The sequence below is a fragment of the Oryzias latipes genome, chromosome 7 (assembly GCF_002234675.1).
Source record: "Oryzias latipes chromosome 7, ASM223467v1".
Taxonomy (NCBI): domain Eukaryota; kingdom Metazoa; phylum Chordata; class Actinopteri; order Beloniformes; family Adrianichthyidae; genus Oryzias; species Oryzias latipes.
Genome location: NC_019865.2, coordinates 29,086,771 through 29,106,659, shown reverse-complemented (window position 1 = coordinate 29,106,659; position 19,889 = coordinate 29,086,771). Strand labels below are relative to the sequence as shown.

General features: G+C 42.0%; 1 protein-coding gene across 1 annotated transcript; it reads right to left on the bottom strand.

Moving 5' to 3' along the window:
- Positions 1-4,076: 4,076 nt before the first annotated feature.
- On the bottom strand, positions 4,077-12,649 carry mrgbp (MRG domain binding protein). Its single transcript, XM_020701609.2, has 5 exons — positions 12,431-12,649; positions 9,804-9,925; positions 9,648-9,729; positions 6,364-6,438; positions 4,077-6,098 (listed from the first exon to the last, which is right to left on the bottom strand). Exons 1-5 carry the CDS (start codon positions 12,570-12,572, stop codon positions 5,869-5,871), a joined length of 651 nt encoding a protein of 216 aa, XP_020557268.2. The 5' UTR covers positions 12,573-12,649; the 3' UTR covers positions 4,077-5,868.
- Between the last annotated feature and the right edge of the window lie 7,240 nt (positions 12,650-19,889).

Below are 19,889 nucleotides of genomic sequence, written 5' to 3'. Positions count from 1 at the left end.
AAGAGTTGCATTTAATGCACCAAAGGAGTTTTTTTCATTCACAAGATCTGCAACAGGTCTGAAAGCAGAATGAACGCTGCATTTACCAAATCCTTCTTTTCTGCTTGATTGTACAAATACATTTCTGAAAAGCAAGCAATGTGATTTCCTGGATTGTGTTTTTAAATTCTGTCTCTCACAGTTGAAATTATTCTGTTAAAAACATTACAGACCAAAATCAGCTTTTTAAATGGGAAAATCTGCAATCTAAGACTGACAAATCCTTTTTTTTTGCTCCAAAATGTTTGCATTGCAAGATCAACAGATCAACATTCAGACTATTCTCAAACAATGTTGTGTAGTTCTGATGCTTGAAGTGTGATGTTGGCACTGCGGCTCCGGTCCCTTTGAACACCTTTCATCATACATGTCTCCTTCCAAAAAGATGCAAGCCGCACATTCTGAAAACACTTTTGACCCCAAACCATCACAGAAGGAAGGAACGTCAGAGGAATCCAGAAAACACGCCGGAAGGCCTCCCTCCTTTTCAGCCCAGACGACGAAGAGTCTGCGATTATCAAGAAGAAAGTCTGACTCTGACTCTTCCAACCACAGAACACTTTTCCCATTTCAAACAGGCTGTTTCAAATGAGTCTTGGCCCACAGGTCACGGATGGCGCGGCTGAACTGTGATCAAACATGGCGGCTTTTTGCATGACCCAGTTTGGCTCCTGCAGATGAACATTGAGTGTTGGAAGACCACAGACATCCAGTGAAGGCCCTCAGCCTTGTTAAGCACAGATTCTTTTCAGGTTCTCTGAAATGCAAGATGGTTTTATGCACAGATGATCACTGCAAAGTTTTACTTTAAATACATGATGTTTTATAACCACACTCCACACTTTTGCACAGATAGGAGCCTCTGCACACCTTTTAACTTCTAAGAGACTCTGTCCATGTCCAAAACCCAAATCAATACATTTCAATCAGTTATTCTATGCTCTACCAGCTATTGTTCGGCTTTTCTGTCATTAATGGCCTCATCCCAACTGTTTTCAGACATGGAATTTGAAATCAGCTCATTTAGTGCATCAGTGTCAAAGCTCAGACGAGGAAAACAAACACGATCATGGATCTATTTGTCTGCAGTGGATGATCAGAATGGAGCGGAGCAGGGAGCCTGTGGCTTGGCAACTGTAGTTTGTACATAACAACTACAAGCTTTTTACAAAGGCATTTTTTTCATCTGCTCCTGATTTACAACAATTTGAATAAAGAAACACTCAGAAATGCAGTTTTAACTCTAAATACATTGTCCTCCATCATCAGGAAAATGCTACAAGAACATGTCTGAAACCTGACTGACGAGTGACTGAATGACTGTTACACAGGAGCCAAACATCAGAATTTAGAAGAACGCAATCAACAGTAACATTCTGTAAAGGGGGGGGGGGTGGGTTTTTTGATATTAATGTGCAGGTATTCTCATAAAAAACATAAAGAAGATTGGTTGCTAATTGGTTGGTTGCTAATAATTGGGTTGTTGTTTTTTTTTTAGAAAAAGGATGATGGATGAATGGAATAATTAAAACAGGAAAATGTCAGTAAACCTAAATTTGTAAATCTAGACACGCCTGAAACCTTTTAGAGTTGTTCCTAATGAATAACAGTCTTGGTTATGTTCCCTTACGTTGTTCCATCATGGTTTCATTACTGCCAGCTACTTGGCGTAGTAATGAGGCAGTAATACTATAGTAATCGTTTTACCTAACTGTGACTGCGTTAGATAAATCATTACCAGACTGCACAAACATCCGCGTACAACACTTTCCCTCCAAGTACTGTAGTTTTCAACTGCTTTTAAAGAACTTGCAGGACAATGCCGCCCCCTACTGGCTGCATTAGCACAAGACAGCAAAGCAGAGGGACTTCTCCAACCAGATCAATGTGTCTCAGGCAAGTTGTTAAAGGATCCGATTGGATCTGATTCTCCGACCTTAAATGGATTCAGGACATCTTCATCCAAAAATTCCACCAGTGTGACTCAGAGAGAAATTCCTGCTACTGAACAGTGAAGTTTTCCAGATTCCTTGGATTTCTTGATGAATTGATTTCATTTTTAAACATTTTTTTTTAATGGTACAGGTCGGTTCGATTTGATTCAAGTAAACAATGAACCAACATTTCAAATCAAATCAAGCTTTATTTATATAGCACTTTTACAACTTGGTCGCTCAAAGTGTTTTGCATAAAATATAATCAAATTTGAAAAACAAAAAGACAAGACAAATAAATGTTTTGTTTAAAACCTGCACAATGTCGACAATGTGAATCGAATCATCCGCCACAGGCCATGATATGCAAAGAACATTTGTTAAAAAGGAATCGTTGCAAAGTTCAATGTTTTGGTCAGTCAGCACAGGAAGGTAAACTAGTGTTTCAGACAGAATCATTACACACAAACAGAGATAATTAAAACCTTTTTTACTTCTAGAATATTTTAGGGTTAAAGTGAACCTTTGACTTTTAGCAGCTTTAGAAATGCAGTCCTTTGTCCTCCCACATTTCTATTTTTATAGAAACGTGTCCAAAGGTTTACTGAGATCTTTAAAATTCAACAATTTCAAAGCAAAAATGTATGAACGTGTCATCTCTTTACAAAGCACCAACACCTTTTTACATTTAGATGGGGAAACGCGTTCAGTCTAAGCTGCTCGAATAATCACCCAAACCCCCTCCATTCCCCACATTACACCCGTCTTACAGCAGCTTCATTGGTTACCAGTACCTCACCGGATCACCTATAAAATCCTCATCTTAACCTTCAAAGCCCTCCACAACCCCGCCCCTCCGTATCTCTCAGAGCTCCTAACAGTTGCTACCCCCACTCGCTCCCTCAGATCCTCTTCCTCCCTTCGACTGGCCATTCCATGAACATGACTAGTTACCATGGGGGGTAAAGCATTCAGCAGCTCTGCCCCACAACTCTGGAACTCCCACCCCTCTGATCTACAAAATATGGACTCACTCTCACAGTTTTCCAAACACCTCAAAACTCACCTTTTCCGTCATGCTTTTAGCTCATAATATTTAAATTGCTGTTTTTAACCGTTAACTTATTTTTTGTTCTGGAATTTTATTGTTGTATGTTTATGTTTTTACATACTTTGTACTGTGAGGCAACCTTGAGTGCCCAGAAAGGCGGCATATAAATAAAATGCATTATTATTATTATTATTATTATTAAGCCAACATCTTGTTTTAACACCTTTCATTTGACTCCATTTACTTTTAATTCTTGTTACTATTTTTTTTGTGATGTGATGTGGTACCTATATCTTTAACAAAAGCACTGTGATTGTACAACAGGGAAATGGATCTGTTACAATAGCTCCAGAGACATAATAGTAAGGAACAACAAATAGCCCTAAAAATATACAATAACTGACACAATGAAGGGTCCAGTGTGTGTTAGGTGATGTAAAGTCTAAAGGCTGACAGCAGGAAAGATCTGCAGAGGCGCTCCTTCCAGCAGCGATGCTGTGTTAGGCTGTTATCTATTTGCAAATACTGATGATAAAATACTTGTGAATCTGGGTAATTGTGCATCTTTTGAAACAGACAAAGTTCATCCTTTTACACGCCGTGTTGTGTCTGGAACTTCTGCTCTGCTGAAAAAAAAATCCCACGCTCAACTGCAGCTTAAAGAGCACACTGTTTCTAATAATAATAATAAATCTGCTTAGGACACCCGGAATACCATTAACGTTGTAGAAATGTATGCCTTTACTGGTGGTTTTGGGCTTATTTTTTTTTTTCTATCGTCTTTCTGTTCTGAACGTAAATAAGCATGATGCATCCACCTCCGTGCTTCAGCTGCTAGTTCTGGAAGTGAAACGTGCCTCCGAGGCACGTCAACGTTGGGAGCAGGGTCATCTGGACCCCACAAGATAGCACAAGGGTTAAGTCTATATACAGGTGGAAAGCATTAAAGTACCAACGATCCTAACTTTAGCAGGACGTTTGCTGGATTTGTGTCCACGATCCTGAGTTTCTCCCAAATTCTCTCCTGTTTTACTAATGTCTCAAAAACTCAGTTCAGTTGAAAAAGTTCACATTTAATGTCACAAACATCACCATCAGTATCCTACAATGTCAAGGAATACATTGAAAGGGAACAAGAGGAAGTCAAGCCAAACTAAACCTGCCCTTCATGAACACAGGGACCAGTTCAGCATCCAGTTTACTGCAGTCAGTCGGACCAGAACGTGTCAGGAGTGTTGGCTGTCAAACGCAGCGGGTCAGGCTTCGCCGCGGGCCGAGTCTGGGTCTCTGGTGTCGGAACCAAACCTGACCAGACGAGCGCTTTGCACGGAAATGATGCAGCGGACTCGGGGACTCTGCTTTAAATGAAAACGACAGCTTTGGCAGACAAACGGCTGCAAACCAAAGCAGACAGAAAGAATGAAGCGCAGGTGGTCGGGGATTTCTCAACCATCATTTTCCAGAAGCTTCCCTTTAATGCTGGAGGTGGACAAACGGCTGCAGGACCTCTAAAGGGTTTTCTCCTCAACCCACAGCCCTCACACTGATTATCAGCTTTCTTCATCTCTTTTGTTGCTCCTCCAATTCAGATAGACCCACTTTGGAATGCCATTTTTACTGATGGGCCTGAAACATATAAATATATGAGCATAACTGCTATTTCTCGTCTTTAAACCTTGGTTCATTCCTCTCTTTGGGAGGGTTGTGGTACCTGAAGCTTCTTAAGCCTCAGATGTTTTTAAAGCAGGCTGAGGCGCGAGGAGAAAACGGTTCAAGACGTCCTTCACAGAATCTGCAGCCCTTAAAACAAACACTAGCTTACTGAAGGATGCAGTCAGTATTCATTATTAAGCTTTGTTGTCTTTCCTGCTCGTGTGAGCAGCAGTCCTTCTGACATGGTGTTGCAGCAGCAGATGTCCTTAAGGCACCACCTACAACCCCGGAATGGGTCACGATCCTCGTTTCTCCGCAGATCTGTTTGCCGTGACCAAACCTGAGATCTGAAGACAGTCGGCTGTGATTATGCAGCTCGGATCTTAAAAGGCTGTTTGGTGCTGCCCAAAGAAGAAGCAGAGACGCTCAAAGTCTGCGTGGAGCCACTAGATGCCGCCATACGAGCTGGGAAGGCAAGGAACTGGTTTGGATCAGGAGATGCACCATTCAGAAACAGACAACTTCAGTCTGTTTTCAAAGCAATGAGACGTTTTCTTTACAGTGAAATGAGCATGGCTTTATTCTGCAGACGAGCTCCGTGTTTCCCCTCATAGATCTGTTATGGTTAGATCTGAAAGACAACAGCGCTGAGGCTTCGGTAGCCCAGAACGTTCCTCAGACTCTCCTGCTGAGAAGGGGGCAGGGGGATCAAACAGGACCACTTTGATTGACCCTCTGAGTCTCTTCTCCACTTCTCGGTCGCAGCTCAAGAGAAGCCCAGCAACTGATCATGTCCTGCTGAGATGCATGCTGGGAATTTTACACACAGTAGCTTTAGACACTTGAACAAAACAAATAATCTGCAGTAACAGAGCTGGGTGTTGCACAGCAGTGACCCACATCTACTCATCTACAAGTCCAGAGAGGCTTCATTAGCCTGACAGACGAAACCCAGGGCACGCACTACAAACCATCCTTATTTAAACACAAAACTACCACAAAATCAAAAGGTAAGTCCTCACTTTCTGCACGCCACGGTCAGCGCCTGGATCACTATTGTGCTTCATTTCATCCCACTGAGGTCACATGATGAGTGACAGATGCACGGCAGCCAATCAGGGAAGCCTCAGCGTAAAGAAACACTTAGCAGTCGTGTGACATGGAAGTCAGTCCCCTGGCCTCCTCCTGTGCTCATGTGCGCCTCCTCTTGGCTCCCCCTGGACTTGCAGGGTTGGAAGATGACAACAGCTTGTCGGCCGCTCGGCTCCTCTTCCTCTTCTCTGCCTCTTTTGCCCCTCCTCCTCCTCCTCCTCCTGCCGTTGTTGCCCCTCCTTCACTCCCCGCCTTCTCCTTGTCCCGCTCCCTCTCTTTGTCCCGGCTGCTGCTCGTTCGCTCTGGCATCTTAATGGAGGAGTTACTCCCTGAGATGAGACACAAAAGGCAAACAGTTGGGATAAACCATGGTCAGTGTGCTCTTCTCAGTCCCCCAGGAAGTGATGTCATCATGACCACACAGCTGGTCAACCTGCCTAACGCATCTCTGAAGAGAAAATGTCGCGTAAGTCCAGCCATCATTACAACTTCTTCCGACAAAGCAAAAGCCTGAGCTCAAATCCTCGGAGGGCTTCAAATGAAGCTCCGTTTCAGCATACAGCAGGGGGAGGAAGAGGAGGACAGCAGACAAACCTTCTTCGTGAGTTGCTGGAGGCTCTCTCTCCATCCTGAACTCCTCTTTGGTGTCCTCCTCTGAACCCAGCTTCCCTGCACACAGAAGAGGAGACACCTTCCTCACACACAAGGAACAACCCAGAAGGTTCAACAAGGAGGAAGAACGTCGAACGGACCACGATCGTCCCTGAGACAGTTTCCTCACCTGCCAGCCTCTGATCTGAGCGTGTGCTAAAGGGCTGAGTGCCGCTAAGTGAAGCTGAGGCAGGAAGTAAGAACTAAGTTCATTGAAAAGGCTGAAATATTTGCTTCATCTCAAAGTTCTGTCCGAGTTTGAGGAACCAGCGTGAAAGCAGGAGGAGGAGTACGGAGCCTGTGTCCTGACATTAAGATATAAAAATATATCTTGTTCCCACAGATTAATATCTTGTTCCCACAGGTTATTATGTCGTTCGCACGAAATACTATTCCGTTCCCACAAGATACTATTGCGTTCCCACAAAATACTATTCCGTTCCCTCAAAATGATTAACTCGTGCAAATGCAATAATTATGTCGTTCAAATGCAATAATTATGCCGTTCGAACGCAGTAATTATTCACGTCATAAGTCATTCACGCGGATATGCTCTCTGTACGCCGGCAAAAGCCGCTTTCAGCGGTAACTTCCGTGTCTCTGTGACCCATATTCGTTCAAAAAAGGAACATGAAAAACAACAATGATCACTTTATTACCGTCTCAATGAATATAAGAAAAATATCAAAAGATTTATGATAACTAGGCTGCTTTGTCATACGATAGCTCCTGCTAGGCTACTACTAGCTCCGCCGCAGAGCTCTCTGATGTATGCCGGCATTTGGGCAACTGGCTGGTCGGTTGACAGACAGACAGCTGATATTGTAGTTTAGGGTCGAATAGGAATAATAATATTCAGGACTTGTCTTTTATTAACTTTAGAAGTCAGTCACTTTACATTCGAAGGCTATAAGGATACATGCTAACTGACTAGCTGATCATTCTTCCACTTTCGGCTTCTCCCATCAGGGGTCGCCACAGCGAACGAGTCGCATGGTAGATTTTGGCAATGTTTTACGCCGGATGCCCTTCCTGACGCAACCTTCTCAAACCGGGCTTGGAACCGGCATAGGTAGAGAAGGGAATAGGGAGCAGCCCGGAGTCGAACTCGGGTTTCACGGATGGAAGGCGCCGCAAACCAGCACGAGCTAAACTGGCGACTAGCTGATCATTGATCCTGTTATTAATTTACGTCATAGATTTACAGCAGATACCTTCACATTTCTCTCTGTGTGTGTCTCATTACATTGCATTGAAGACACGGAGGATGTTTAGAGAACAGATTTATTTATTTTAAAAAGCACAGAAGCATCCATCGTATTCACGTTCACATCATCTGGTACGCCCTCAGTCATCTTGCTGCAAAAGCCGCTTCCTGCCGCTACTTCCGTGTCTCTGTGAGCATTCAATAGGGGTAAAAATAAAAGCAAGAATGGTCGATCTGTTATTGTCTCGATGAAAATCTGAAAAATATCACCGTGTCCCTGTGACCATGGTCTAACAACAAGACCAATGATTGGCCAGTGATTGGCAGCAAAGCACGCTGGGAAACGTGATGTAGTGCTATTGTTGTTATGCTACAAGCTAAAGGTAAGTGCATTAGGCGAAGCAGCCAGCTTAATATGATATTTTTCAGATTTTCATCGAGACAATAACAGATCGACCATTCTTGCTTTTATTTTTACCACTATTGAATGCTCACAGAGACACGGAAGTAGCGGCAGGAAGCGGCTTTTGCAGCAAGATGACTGAGGGCGTACCAGATGATGTGAACGTGAATACGATGGATGCTTCTGTGCTTTTTAAAATAAATAAATCTGTTCTCTAAACATCCTCCGTGTCTTCAATGCAATGTAATGAGACACACACAGACAGAAATCTGAAGGTATCTGCTGTAAATCTATGACGTAAATTAATAACAGGAAATGATCGGCTAGTCAGTTAGCATGTAGCCTAATAGCCTTCGAATGTAAAGATACTGACTGCTAAAGTTAATAAAAGACAAGTCCTGAATATTATTATTCCTATTCGACCCTAAACTACAATATCAGCTGTCTGACAACAGACCAGCCAGTTGCCCAAATGCCGGCATACATCAGAGAGCTCTGCGGCGGAGCTAGTAGTAGCCTAGCAGGAGCTATCATATGACAAAGCAGCCTAGTTATCATAAATCTTTTGATATTTTTCTTTTATTCATTGAGACAGTAATAAAGTGATCATTTTTGTTTTTCATGTTCCTTTTTTGAACGAATATGGGTCACAGAGACACGGAAGTTACCGCTGAAAGCGGCTTTTGCCGTTGTACAGAGAGCATATCCGCGTGAATGACTTATGACGTGAATAATTATTGCGTTCGAACGGATTAATTATTGCGTTCGAACGACATAATTATTGCATTTGCACGAGTTAATCATTTTGAGGGAACGGAATAGTATCTTGTGGGAACGGAATAGTATCTTGTGGGAACGGAATAGTATCTTGTGGGAACGGAATAGTATCTTGTGGGAACGGAATAGTATCTTGTGGGAACGGAATAGTATCTTGTGGGAACGGAATAGTATCTTGTGGGAACGGAATAGTATCTTGTGGGAACGGAATAGTATCTTGTGGGAACGGAATAGTATCTTGTGGGAACGGAATAGTATCTTGTGGGAACGGAATAGTATTTCGTGCGAACGACATAATAACCTGTGGGAACAAGATATTAATCTGTGGGAACAAGATATATTTTTATATCTTAATGTCAGGACACAGGCTCCGTAGAGGAGAGACAGGCAGAGGATAATGGAGGATGGTATCAAATTCACCTCAGCTTCTCCACTTTAGCTTCATTAACCGTTTATTATGAATGAAATGCTGGAGAGGTTTGGTGTTGCAGTTTTTCTTTGACAGCTTCCTCTCCTGCAGGTGTTCCTCAGCCTCCTCTACCTCAGCCTTCAACAGCAAATGCAGATAAAGCTGGAGACTTTTGGCATCGTGCAGAAAGAAAGTGAACAATAACTGAATCTAAGACAACCCAGGACACTAGAGGGACGGTGCTCGGCTGGCCTCGGAGTCCAGCTGATGGGACAGAAGGAGGTTTCTGTGGACGAGGAGGTCTGAGCATCTAGCCTTCGCGACCCGGCTCCGGATAAGCCAGTGAAGGGGAGTGAGTCCATGTGATTACGCTAGCCTGACTGATGTCAAATGAACCTGGTTGGAAGCGGCTCCACGGCTTCTGCTCTCACCTTCTTTGACTTCCTGGATGATGTCATCAGGCAGAGAGAAGGCCTTCTCTGTGTTAGGAAATGGCAGGATTTCGGACTCGTGCTGCGGCACACAGGAAAAGGGAAATCAGCCAGACTTCAGAGACCCTGCATGTGTGTGCGGGGGCTCTTCCTCACCAAGGCCTGCATGTCGTACATGGTTCCCAGATGGTCCCAGATGACGGAAGACGAGACCTGCCGGCCAATGTTCTGACTGAACTTGTCTCGGATGCAGATCATGTGGAAATGGCGGTTCACTCCTGCACGTGCACACACACACACACACACACACACACACACACACACACACACACACACACACACACACACACACACACACATCAGAGCTTCTTCAGCTTCATCAGCACACAAGTGTCTTGCTTCACTGACTACAAAGCAGTCTATAGTCCCTTCATGAAGCATTAATGACTAGACTAGCCGGCCTCTATAACAGACACGACACAGTCCATCGTGTTCCAATGCAGCAGTCTTATCAAATTGAACTTTATTAATAAAAAGCTCATCTGTGCAAACAACCCCCCTCCCATCGTTAACACAACATCCCATGGGCCCACACACACAATGAAGCCTTCTAAAAGAAGATTCAGCGATATGTCGCAATTGTTCATTTGGCGATATTTGTATAAATTTAATCGTCAGGACGATCTTTATTTAATTATTTCTGATCGTCCTTCAGCGTCTGACTCTTGTTGTCCACTTCACCCTCCGACCGCTAGTTGGCAGCAGAGCCTCTTTGAGCAGCTCTACACGCACAAAACAACAAGATCTCAGCTACAAGCAGCTTGTTTTGTTGTTATGAGATATGAACTACTTAGTTTTTACTTGGGATGGATATCAAACCGAAACTCTGTTCCATGTTGCTGCCAGTAACATAAAAACACAGATTGCAGTGCTTTTTAGAGGCTCAGATAAGAACGAGTGAAGCACTGCAGCTGCACAGAGGCTAATGCACGGAGCATCAGGCAAAATGCTGTCAGCAAAGCGGGTCAAAGTTCTGCAGAACCTCACAGCAATAGATTCTAGTTTAGTGACCAGAGTGATGTATCCAACGCTCTGAAAAAAGGCCGACATCGTGGCGATGCCGTGTTCACATCCACGTGAGAGAAAACAGCTGCAGCAGCAAACTGATATGTAAATAAAGCATCTTAGCCACATTAAAGCGTCTCCTTCATCCTGTCATGCTGCCTCATCATCACACTCATTGTTTCTGGAAAGAATCCGTGTTTTTTATTTTCTTTCTTTTTGAAACGCCATTCAGGCTCCTAAACTGTTTAAAAGTTCTGGAGAAGCTACACTAAGCAATGTTGAAAATAAACAGCACTTTATTAACTCAATCATACTTTTAGAACTGTATTGGCTAAGGCACATTCATTCATTTTATTTTTTGTTATAATGAAAAATAATTTGTTGTGAAAATCAGACAATGTTGACTGTTCCCTTTATATATTTGAAGTTCCCACATAAAAGCACTATGAATTTGTTTGGGTAAAAGCAACTTATATATGAGATACAGTTGCAGTGCTTAACATTATGATCACTAAATAATCCGAATTTTACAATTTTAGTACAATGAAAGATGTATTTATATTCAGGTGCAGTTTTATTTTAAGTCATACTTAAAATAAAACATCTTCTAGTAAAATATCGTGGGTACATATTGTGTAACCAGACTCTTGCCGATACAAGCCTGTAATTGTAAAAGCGTTTCAAATAACTATGATGCTGATGTTTTAGCCAAAATAAAAAAACTTGTGTCGTTTTCTAGGACATAGTTTCTGAGGAGCAGCAGGAGAGTTGTGGGCGCGGAGCAACCGTTCCTTCCCATCACCCATAACTGAGAGCTCTCTGTTTACATGCTCTCCCATTAGCTAACACCCCCCCCACCCTCACCCCCAAACTTACGTTAGCGGCTGCACAAAAATGGCAGCAATAATCGTAGCTTTCCAGACGTCCAGATTCCTCAGACGATGAAAACAAAAGACATTCATGGATCCATTGGTCTGCAAGCGAGTGCCTCAGAATGGGGGCGGGGCAGGGAGCTTGTGGCCCCGCCCAGCGTATTTTCTACATCACAAATACTTTTTTTCCAACTGCATTTCTACATCTGCTCATGATTCACAGCGATTTGAATACAGAAATTCTCAGAAATGCAATCCTAATTTTCTTTATAAATGTCCTCCATCATCAGAAAAACACTACTAGAACATGTAAAAAAAAAAAAAAAAACACGTTCAGGCAAATCTAAGTCTGATTTTCTGCAGCTCCAACAGCACACGGAGTTACACGGGGTCCTGCTAGCAGGAGCTGAAAAGACCTTCAAGCTTTTGGTTCCCATTGATGCACAGGAACACAACTTTGTGTTTTAGCATTTCCAACACTCTTCAGCCTGACAGAAACTACTTTCAGTGGATCTACTACTCCCTCCAAGACGGTGGTGGACTTGGGACATGTAGAACTGAAGCAGGCAGTCTTAGTTTCTGTGCCCCCTTTAGCTTTACATTCTCAACTTAATCAGGGGTTGTTGTTGTTGTTTTGTTTTGTTTTTTTAAACAAATACGTCAAATAAAATTTGAGAATTAATCTCTCAAACCTTTAATAAAATCTTCTAAGACGTCTGCAATTCCCCAGCTTACATTTGACAATGAACCATGTGAATCTGATGTAAATACAAAAGCGGCTGAGCGCTCCGGCTAGCGTGCTAGCTTAGCAGCACAGACTTTAATGTGATGACAGGCGAGTCTCACCCACGGGTTTGTGTCCGATCATGGCGTGGAACAAACAAACCTCCACCTCATGGCTCCAGACCACCGAGTCCTCCCCGGGGGCCAGCCCCGAGTCCGGGGGCTTCTCCTCCGCCTGGCTCAGCGTCACGTCTGCTTCACCCATCTTAAACTAAGCGTTACAAATGCAGACAACAGATTCAGTCCTCCATTCGTCAGCGTAACCGGAAGTTGCGTACAGGATGCACAAAACTATACTAAAACTAAACACAAAATAGAATAAAGACAAAACACAAAAATAAAACAAAACACGACAAAATAAAACACAAAATAGAATAAAAGCAAAACAAAAACAAGACACAAAATAAAAAACAACACACAAAATATAACAAAACAAAAATAAAATAAGAACTAAATGTAAACATGCGCATCAAGTAGGATGTTGTGGGGAAAAACACAATTGCAGTTAATGACCACAAATGTATTTAATGCATAATCATTGATCATCAGAACGGCCACCAGCAAAGACAAAACGATCTTCAATTAAAAAAAATGAATGAAGCATAATTCAGAAGCTCTTTGAATTGTACCCCGCCGTTTGCCCAACAGTAGCCGAGAAAGGATAGAGCAGGGGGGTATTCCAGGAAGCATGTTTAAACTAGCCTGACTTTAACCCTGAACTCTGGCTGAAATCCGCCTGAACTTGCTTACTCTGGGTATGTCGGTTCCAAAAGATATAAGTTAGCGTAACTACGCTCGACTTGGTTACCCTGGGTTAATGCACGTGCACAGCAAGTCCTTAAAAACATTCTCAATGGATCGCGAATTTCCAGAGTCACCATGGAAACACATGGATAAAAAGAGAGCGCTATACTTTAGTGAGACGGTGTCAGAGATTTTAATGACGGCATATAAAGATTATACGTCCATCAATAAAGTAATACGGCTGCATCATCAGCAAAAGAAAGAGTTTCTGCTTGGAGAAAAAGAACGGACAAAGTAAACGCAAAGTAAACACATTTTCATTGTGACGCATACATATATATATAACTTATCCAACTTAGATTAATTCAATTGGTAACAAGTAATTGAGTTAAATTTATTCAACCTAATTTCTTACGTCTATCTTACTCAATATTTTTTTACAACTCAAATTTACATATTTATCTAACTAAATGTCATATTACTCCAATTCAGTTAAAGTTTTTACATCTCAATTTATTGTACTTCTTGAACTCTCATATGTCTAAATTTGAGCCTGCAAATATACTCATTTATATAAAAATAAATTGAATGAAATAAAATGGATTTCTATTATTGAACTATAAACACTGTCTCTGAATTTATCATAGCGCTACTTCACAATAGGGGTGCTATATAAACAAATCATCCTCTCCCTCCCTCTCACTCATGGTGCAGAAAGAATTTAACATAACAGGACAAATAACTCGGCAAAACACAGTAAAAAAGCTAAACAACTAAACACATTTGGACAAAAACCCACACTTAAACCTCAATCCGTCCAGACAGGCAAAGGGAATGGTATCCCACAATCCTTTGCCGTGCCAATCTAACGGCAGCACCAAAGTTACACCTACTTAATTGAAATAATTTGAATGAAAGTAAAATAAATGTCTGATAACTACGTATTATTTTTAAGCTGACTTAACTAAAAAGAAATGATTTCTCTTAACTGAAGCAAATAATTAAGTTAGATCAAAGTAAAAAAGTTTATTTTTCCAACATCCAAACGTAGTCTTATCACCCTCTCATGGTGGAAAAAGTATTATCTGAGCTTCTTCATCCACTAAATCATCTTTAAATGGACACGACATGCTGCTTCACCTCTCTGTAAACAAACTAACCTTCAACTAAACCTGCTCCAGACCAAGGGGGTATTCCAGGAAGCATGTTTAAACTAGCCTGACTTTAAGCCTGAACTCTGGCTGAAATCCGCCTGAACTTGCTTACCCGGGGTATGTCGGTTCCAAAAGACCGGATATGAGTTGGCGTAATTACGCTCGACTTGGTAACCCTGGGTTAATGCACATGCATGTCAAGTACATAAAGACATTCTCAATGGATCGCCGATTTCTGGCGTCACCATGGAATCGCGTGGAAAAAAAGAAAGCGCTATACTTCAGTGAGACAGAGTCTGAGCTTTTATTGACGGCATATAAAGATTATACGTCCATCAAAAAAGTAATATGGCTGCATCCGCAAAAGAAAGAGTTTCTGCTTGTAGTAGAAGAACAGACAAAGTAAACGCAAGAGTTTCTGATCTAATTTCCATTTTCCTTGTGACGCATATATATATATATATAACTTATCCAATTTTGCCACCTTAAATGAATTACTTCTATTGGTAACAAATAATTGAGTTGAATTTAATCAACCTAATTTTTTACGTCTATAAAACTCTATAATTGTTTATACAACTAAAATTTATGTATTTATCTGACTAAATGTCATATTACTCAGATTCAATTAATATTGTTTCCATCTTAATTACTTATATTTCTTGATCTCTCATTTGTCTAAGTATGAGCCAGCAGATATGCTCATTTTTATAACAATGAAAAGGACGGGAGAAAAATGCACATTGCGTACAAATTCATTAAAGAATTATCCATCATTTTCATTACAGGTAATGCCTGTAGGGGTGCTATTTAAACTCATCATCCTCTCCTTCACTCTTACTCATGGTGCAGAGACATAAGCACAGTAGGACTAAACAACTCAGCAAAACATTGCACAACACAGTAAAACAGCTAAACAACTAAACACATTTGGTCACAAAGCCACACTTAAACCAAAATCCGTCAAGACAGGCAAAGGAAATGGTATCCCACAATCCTTTGCGGTGCCGATCTAACAGCAGGACCAACTTTACACCTACTTAATTGAATTAATTTGAATGAAAGTAAAATAACTGTCTGAAAACTGCGTGTTATTTTTAAACTAACTTAACAAACAAATGATTTATCTTAACTGAAGCAAATCACTATGTTAGATAAAAGTAAAAAAGTTTAATTTTCCAACATCCATATGTGATCGTATCACCCTCTCACGGTGGAAAAAGTATTATCTGAGCTTCTTTATCCACTAAATCATCTTCAAATGGACACGCCATGCTGCTTCACCTCTCTGTAAACAAACTAACCTTCAACTAAACCTGCTCCCGACCAGGTTATGTTCAGAGCATGAGTTGCCATGGCAACTTGACCTACCCTGAAACATACCTCCATTTCTGGAACCGAAAACTGAGGTTATCAACTTCCTTAGCTTCAAACTTACCGTAGGAGCTAGCATAACCTGCTTTCTGGAATACCCCCCAGGTTATGTTCAGAGCATGAGTTGCCATGGGAACTAAGCATACCCTGAAACATACCTCTGTTTTTGGAACCGAAAGCGGTGGTTGCACACCTCTTTAGCCTCAAACTTATTGTGGGAGCTAGCATAACCTGTTTTCTGGAATACCCCCCAGGTTATGTTAAGAGCATGAGTTGCTATGGAAACTTGACATACCCTGAGACATACCTCCATTTCTGGAACCGAAAGCTGAGGTTATCCACTTCCTTAGCCTCAAACTTACCGTGATAACTAGCATAACCTGCTTTCTGGAATACCCCCTTGATGCAGACCTCCATCAGGGCTACCGGTTAGGAAAGCCTCACACAAGAGCTTCCAGCGGCTTAGTAGCTATACTGGTGCGTTACCAGACACAGTTCAAAGTGGGCGCCAAGCTGAAGCCAACAACAGCGAAGTTCAAGAACAGCAGTCTTTTTTTTAATGATTGATCGGCTTCATTATGGAGGATTATATTGAAAAATTAAAACAATTCTCACAACTAGATTACCAGGTGAAACGGAAAATAATTGAGGATGGGAGACCTACCCCAAGACATGTTTACTGCAAACTACAATGTGAGGATGTTGTTCTTTCAAAGGAAGTGGTACAACGAAAAGACTGGGTGTGTGGCTGTCCTGCAAGAAATCGTCTCTACTGCTTTCCTTGCCTTTTATTCTCACCCTCTGAGGATAATGTGACCTGAGCAATTTGCAGAGAAGCCTCAGCATACACAAAAAGTCAGCTTCGCACATTCAAAGCCAGATCACTTTTAAAATGTTTGGAAATTCAAGGATATCTCCTGATATGAACCAGTTCCAAGGATCAAGGACTCCTCTAATCGTGGTAATTACGTTGAATTGTTGCATGATTATGGATAGCAAGTTGAGAGGTAAGCAAGACATCCACTGTGTTTTTTCTGGCATGTCAAACAGGATACAGAGTGATTTAATTAAAGCAGTTGTTGATGTGGTTAGAAAAGACAGTAAAATGGACACAAATGCCGCCTAATTTGTTGCGGTAGAAGTTAATGAGACTACTGAGGTCACAAACAAAGCCCAGGCATCTGTCATTTTACCCTGTTGTGTTTTAAAAGGTGATGCCTGCGAAGTAAAAGAGGCGTTTTTGGGCTTTGATGACGTAAGCGAAGATAGACGAGCGCCAGCCATAGCTGCTTATGGTTTGGGAGTGTTAGAAAAATACAACTGTGTTGAAAAGTTAGTGACTTATTCTTACGATGGGGCTGCCGTGATGGCATCAGAGCTTAACGGGGTGCGTGCCAAAACTAAAGAGAAGGTGCCCGAGGCCATGTTTACACACAAACTGAACCTGGTGCTGATGCATTCAGCAAATTGCACGCTTGAAAGTCGAACTTTTTTCAAGACAGTTGAGGGACTGGGTACGTTTTTTTAGCAAGTCCACGAAATGAACCCGCTTATTGGACGATGTTGTGAAGTGACGTTTACCAAGAGCAGCGCCCAGAAGATGGAGCTAAAACTCCCGGATCCTGCAAACATTAAGCATGTATCTTTCCAATTTGCGTGATGTATTCCGTGTTATAACTGAAAAACCTGACAGCTGGGACAATAACACACTGATGATGGCTGCAGGGGTATGATCGGTGGGTGTCAAAAACATCCACGGGCTTCTTCCTTGTGGCAAATGAGGGTGTTTTTGTGGAAACAGACACTCTTTTTAAAGTCCTGCAAAACAGAGTCATTTTCTCCTTAGCCCAGGTAAAACCATACTACAACCAGTGCTAATGAGTGTTATATCACCCATAGAAAATGGCTTACCGGTACTTCCAGCTCCAACCAAATGAAGTCAATTCAGTCACCGGTTTTTTGGGTCAGTAAGCAGTGATTGGTCCAAATTGGACTGAATCATCATTTCCATGGTAACCACTCTTTCCAAGAGAGTCATTTAGAAGCCAGCACCCCTAAAACTAAAAAGCAGACTCTGGAAAAAACTGTCAAAGCTTTTGGACATTGGATGTGAGACCACATGCTTTTACCGAGGCATCTGAGTTCACAACTTGCATGGTTCTTTTGACCAATAGAATGACTGATGGCAGATCACACACCTCTTCCACTTGTTTTAGACCTCCTGTCTGATGCCCTCTTCAGGCTGGATGGTGGCTCAGTTTGTTTTTTTAACCCTTGTGCTATCTTAGATGACCCCACCCTTACATTGACGTGTTCTCCCTACCATGACAAAGGTGGATAAAGGTGGAAAGATTTCATGTAATCCATGGACACCAGTGAAGATCACAAATCATTGAAGAAAAAAGGTTCAGCGCACTGTCTAGTGGGTCTAGATGACCCAACTCCCAATGTTAAAGTGCCTAGGATAGCGCAAGGGTTAAACCCACATCTTCCCATTAATAATAATAATAACGGGTTGAATTTATCTGCACTTTTCCAGACGCTCAAAGTTCTTACAATGTGTCCATTATTGATTCACTCCTCATTCATACTTGGTGATTTAACTACTGATGTAGCTGAAGCTGCCCCGGGGCAGACTGACAGAGGCGTGGCTGCCAGTTGGTGCCTACGGCCCCTCTGACCATCCCTCTGGGATATTCATGCACATTCACACTCCAGTGGAGCCACACTGGAGGCAGGGAGGGTGAAGTGTCTAGCCCAAGGACACAACAGCAGTTGACTGTGGGGAGCAGGAACCAACATCACTGAGGAGACTTGGACGCCAAATCAAGGAAGCCAGTCATTTATTGTATTTTCAGTCACTATTGATGAAAGCACCAACATCACATATAACTGTGCATATTTGTCAGAGGTGATAAAGAGACATTACAGCGGAGTTTCTTGAGTTGTTGGACACAACAAACAACAGCTGACGACATAGTCAGCTCTCTAGTTACTGCGCGGGACAATGTTGGAGTGAACTGGTCACGTGATGTCAGTCAGATGGTGCCCCATCAAAGGTCAGGAAGAAGGCAGGTGTTTCCAAAAAATATAGACAGCTTTATTGCAACCATAAACCTGGAGAAGAAAAAATCTGAAAAAATCAATAATCTCTCACAAATGAATAAATGTCTGGTCTTTTCTTCTCCAGGTTTATGGTTGCAATGCTCATCTTTTCATGTATAAAAGTCAAAATATTTGGCAGAGCACCGTAGGGAATCGAACCCTAACCTGCTAAAGCAGGCATACCATTATCAGTCTCTTTATTTTTTGACCAAACACGAAAGGAAGCTTTTGAGTTTTGTTTAGGACATGGAAACTGGATCTTTGCTGTTTCTGTTTTTCTGAGGATCTTTTGAATCGCCCTTAGTCCTGCCTGAAGTCTCCCAGGAGCTACACCATCATGATGGGGCATTTGACCCTAACAAGCGCGGGGCAAATGCTCCCAACAACCGGGCTCCTGGGGTAAATTCAGGCACTCAAACCCCTCCACCACGATAAGGTGGCGATTCAGGGAGGGGAAAATTTGTTTCTTAGCCAATTACTAATAATTTGTGTGGGAAAACCGAAGTTCTCGGAGGAAACCCACAGGCCTGCTCAACCTCTTTTCATTTGCTACCAATAAATTTGGGTGACTGATTTTTTTCTCTGTAGATAAATTTAGTTTGTTAACACAACTGAATTTGGATAAGTGGGAGGAACCGAAGCCCTTGGACAAAACCCACACAGACACGGGTCTGTCAGGACACAAAGTTGACCCAACAAACCAACGTGCCGCCCTTTTTTTCAACCCCCCCAAGTGGACAGTCTTTCTTTTTTTTCCTTTTTTATTTTTTCCCCCACAATTGTAAAAAAAATGTGTCTTTGTGCGTTTTATCATCTATAATATTCTAAAAAGTGATCCAGAGGACCAGGATTGAGCAGGCCTGATTTACAGTATTTTCAAAGTACACACCTTTCTTTGCAGCCCTAATAGTCTAAAACCCTCACCAAAGTTGGGTTGTAACCATGACAACCCAACTATTTACATCTCAATGACCTACTGTCATTTTCAACGCTAATCCCCCTCTAACCGTGACAACCCAACTATTTACATCCCAATGACCTCCCACCTTCAACTTCTCTCAGTCTCTGTTGTTGAGCTTCTTTAACAGGAAGACTCAGCCTAAGCTGAAACCATCCAGTTGTTTGGTGAGCTCAATTACTTGTTC

Coding starts and splice junctions, on each gene's coding strand:
- mrgbp (XM_020701609.2), bottom strand. CDS start 12,572: ATGGGTGAAGCAGACGTGACGCTGAGCCAGGCGGAGGAGAAGCCCCCG. Junction 9,730..9,803: donor TGTACGACATGCAGGCCTTG/GTGAGGAAGAGC, acceptor TGTGTGCCGCAG/CACGAGTCCGAAATCCTGCC. Junction 6,439..9,647: donor CATCCAGGAAGTCAAAGAAG/GTGAGAGCAGAA, acceptor TTCTGTGTGCAG/GGAAGCTGGGTTCAGAGGAG.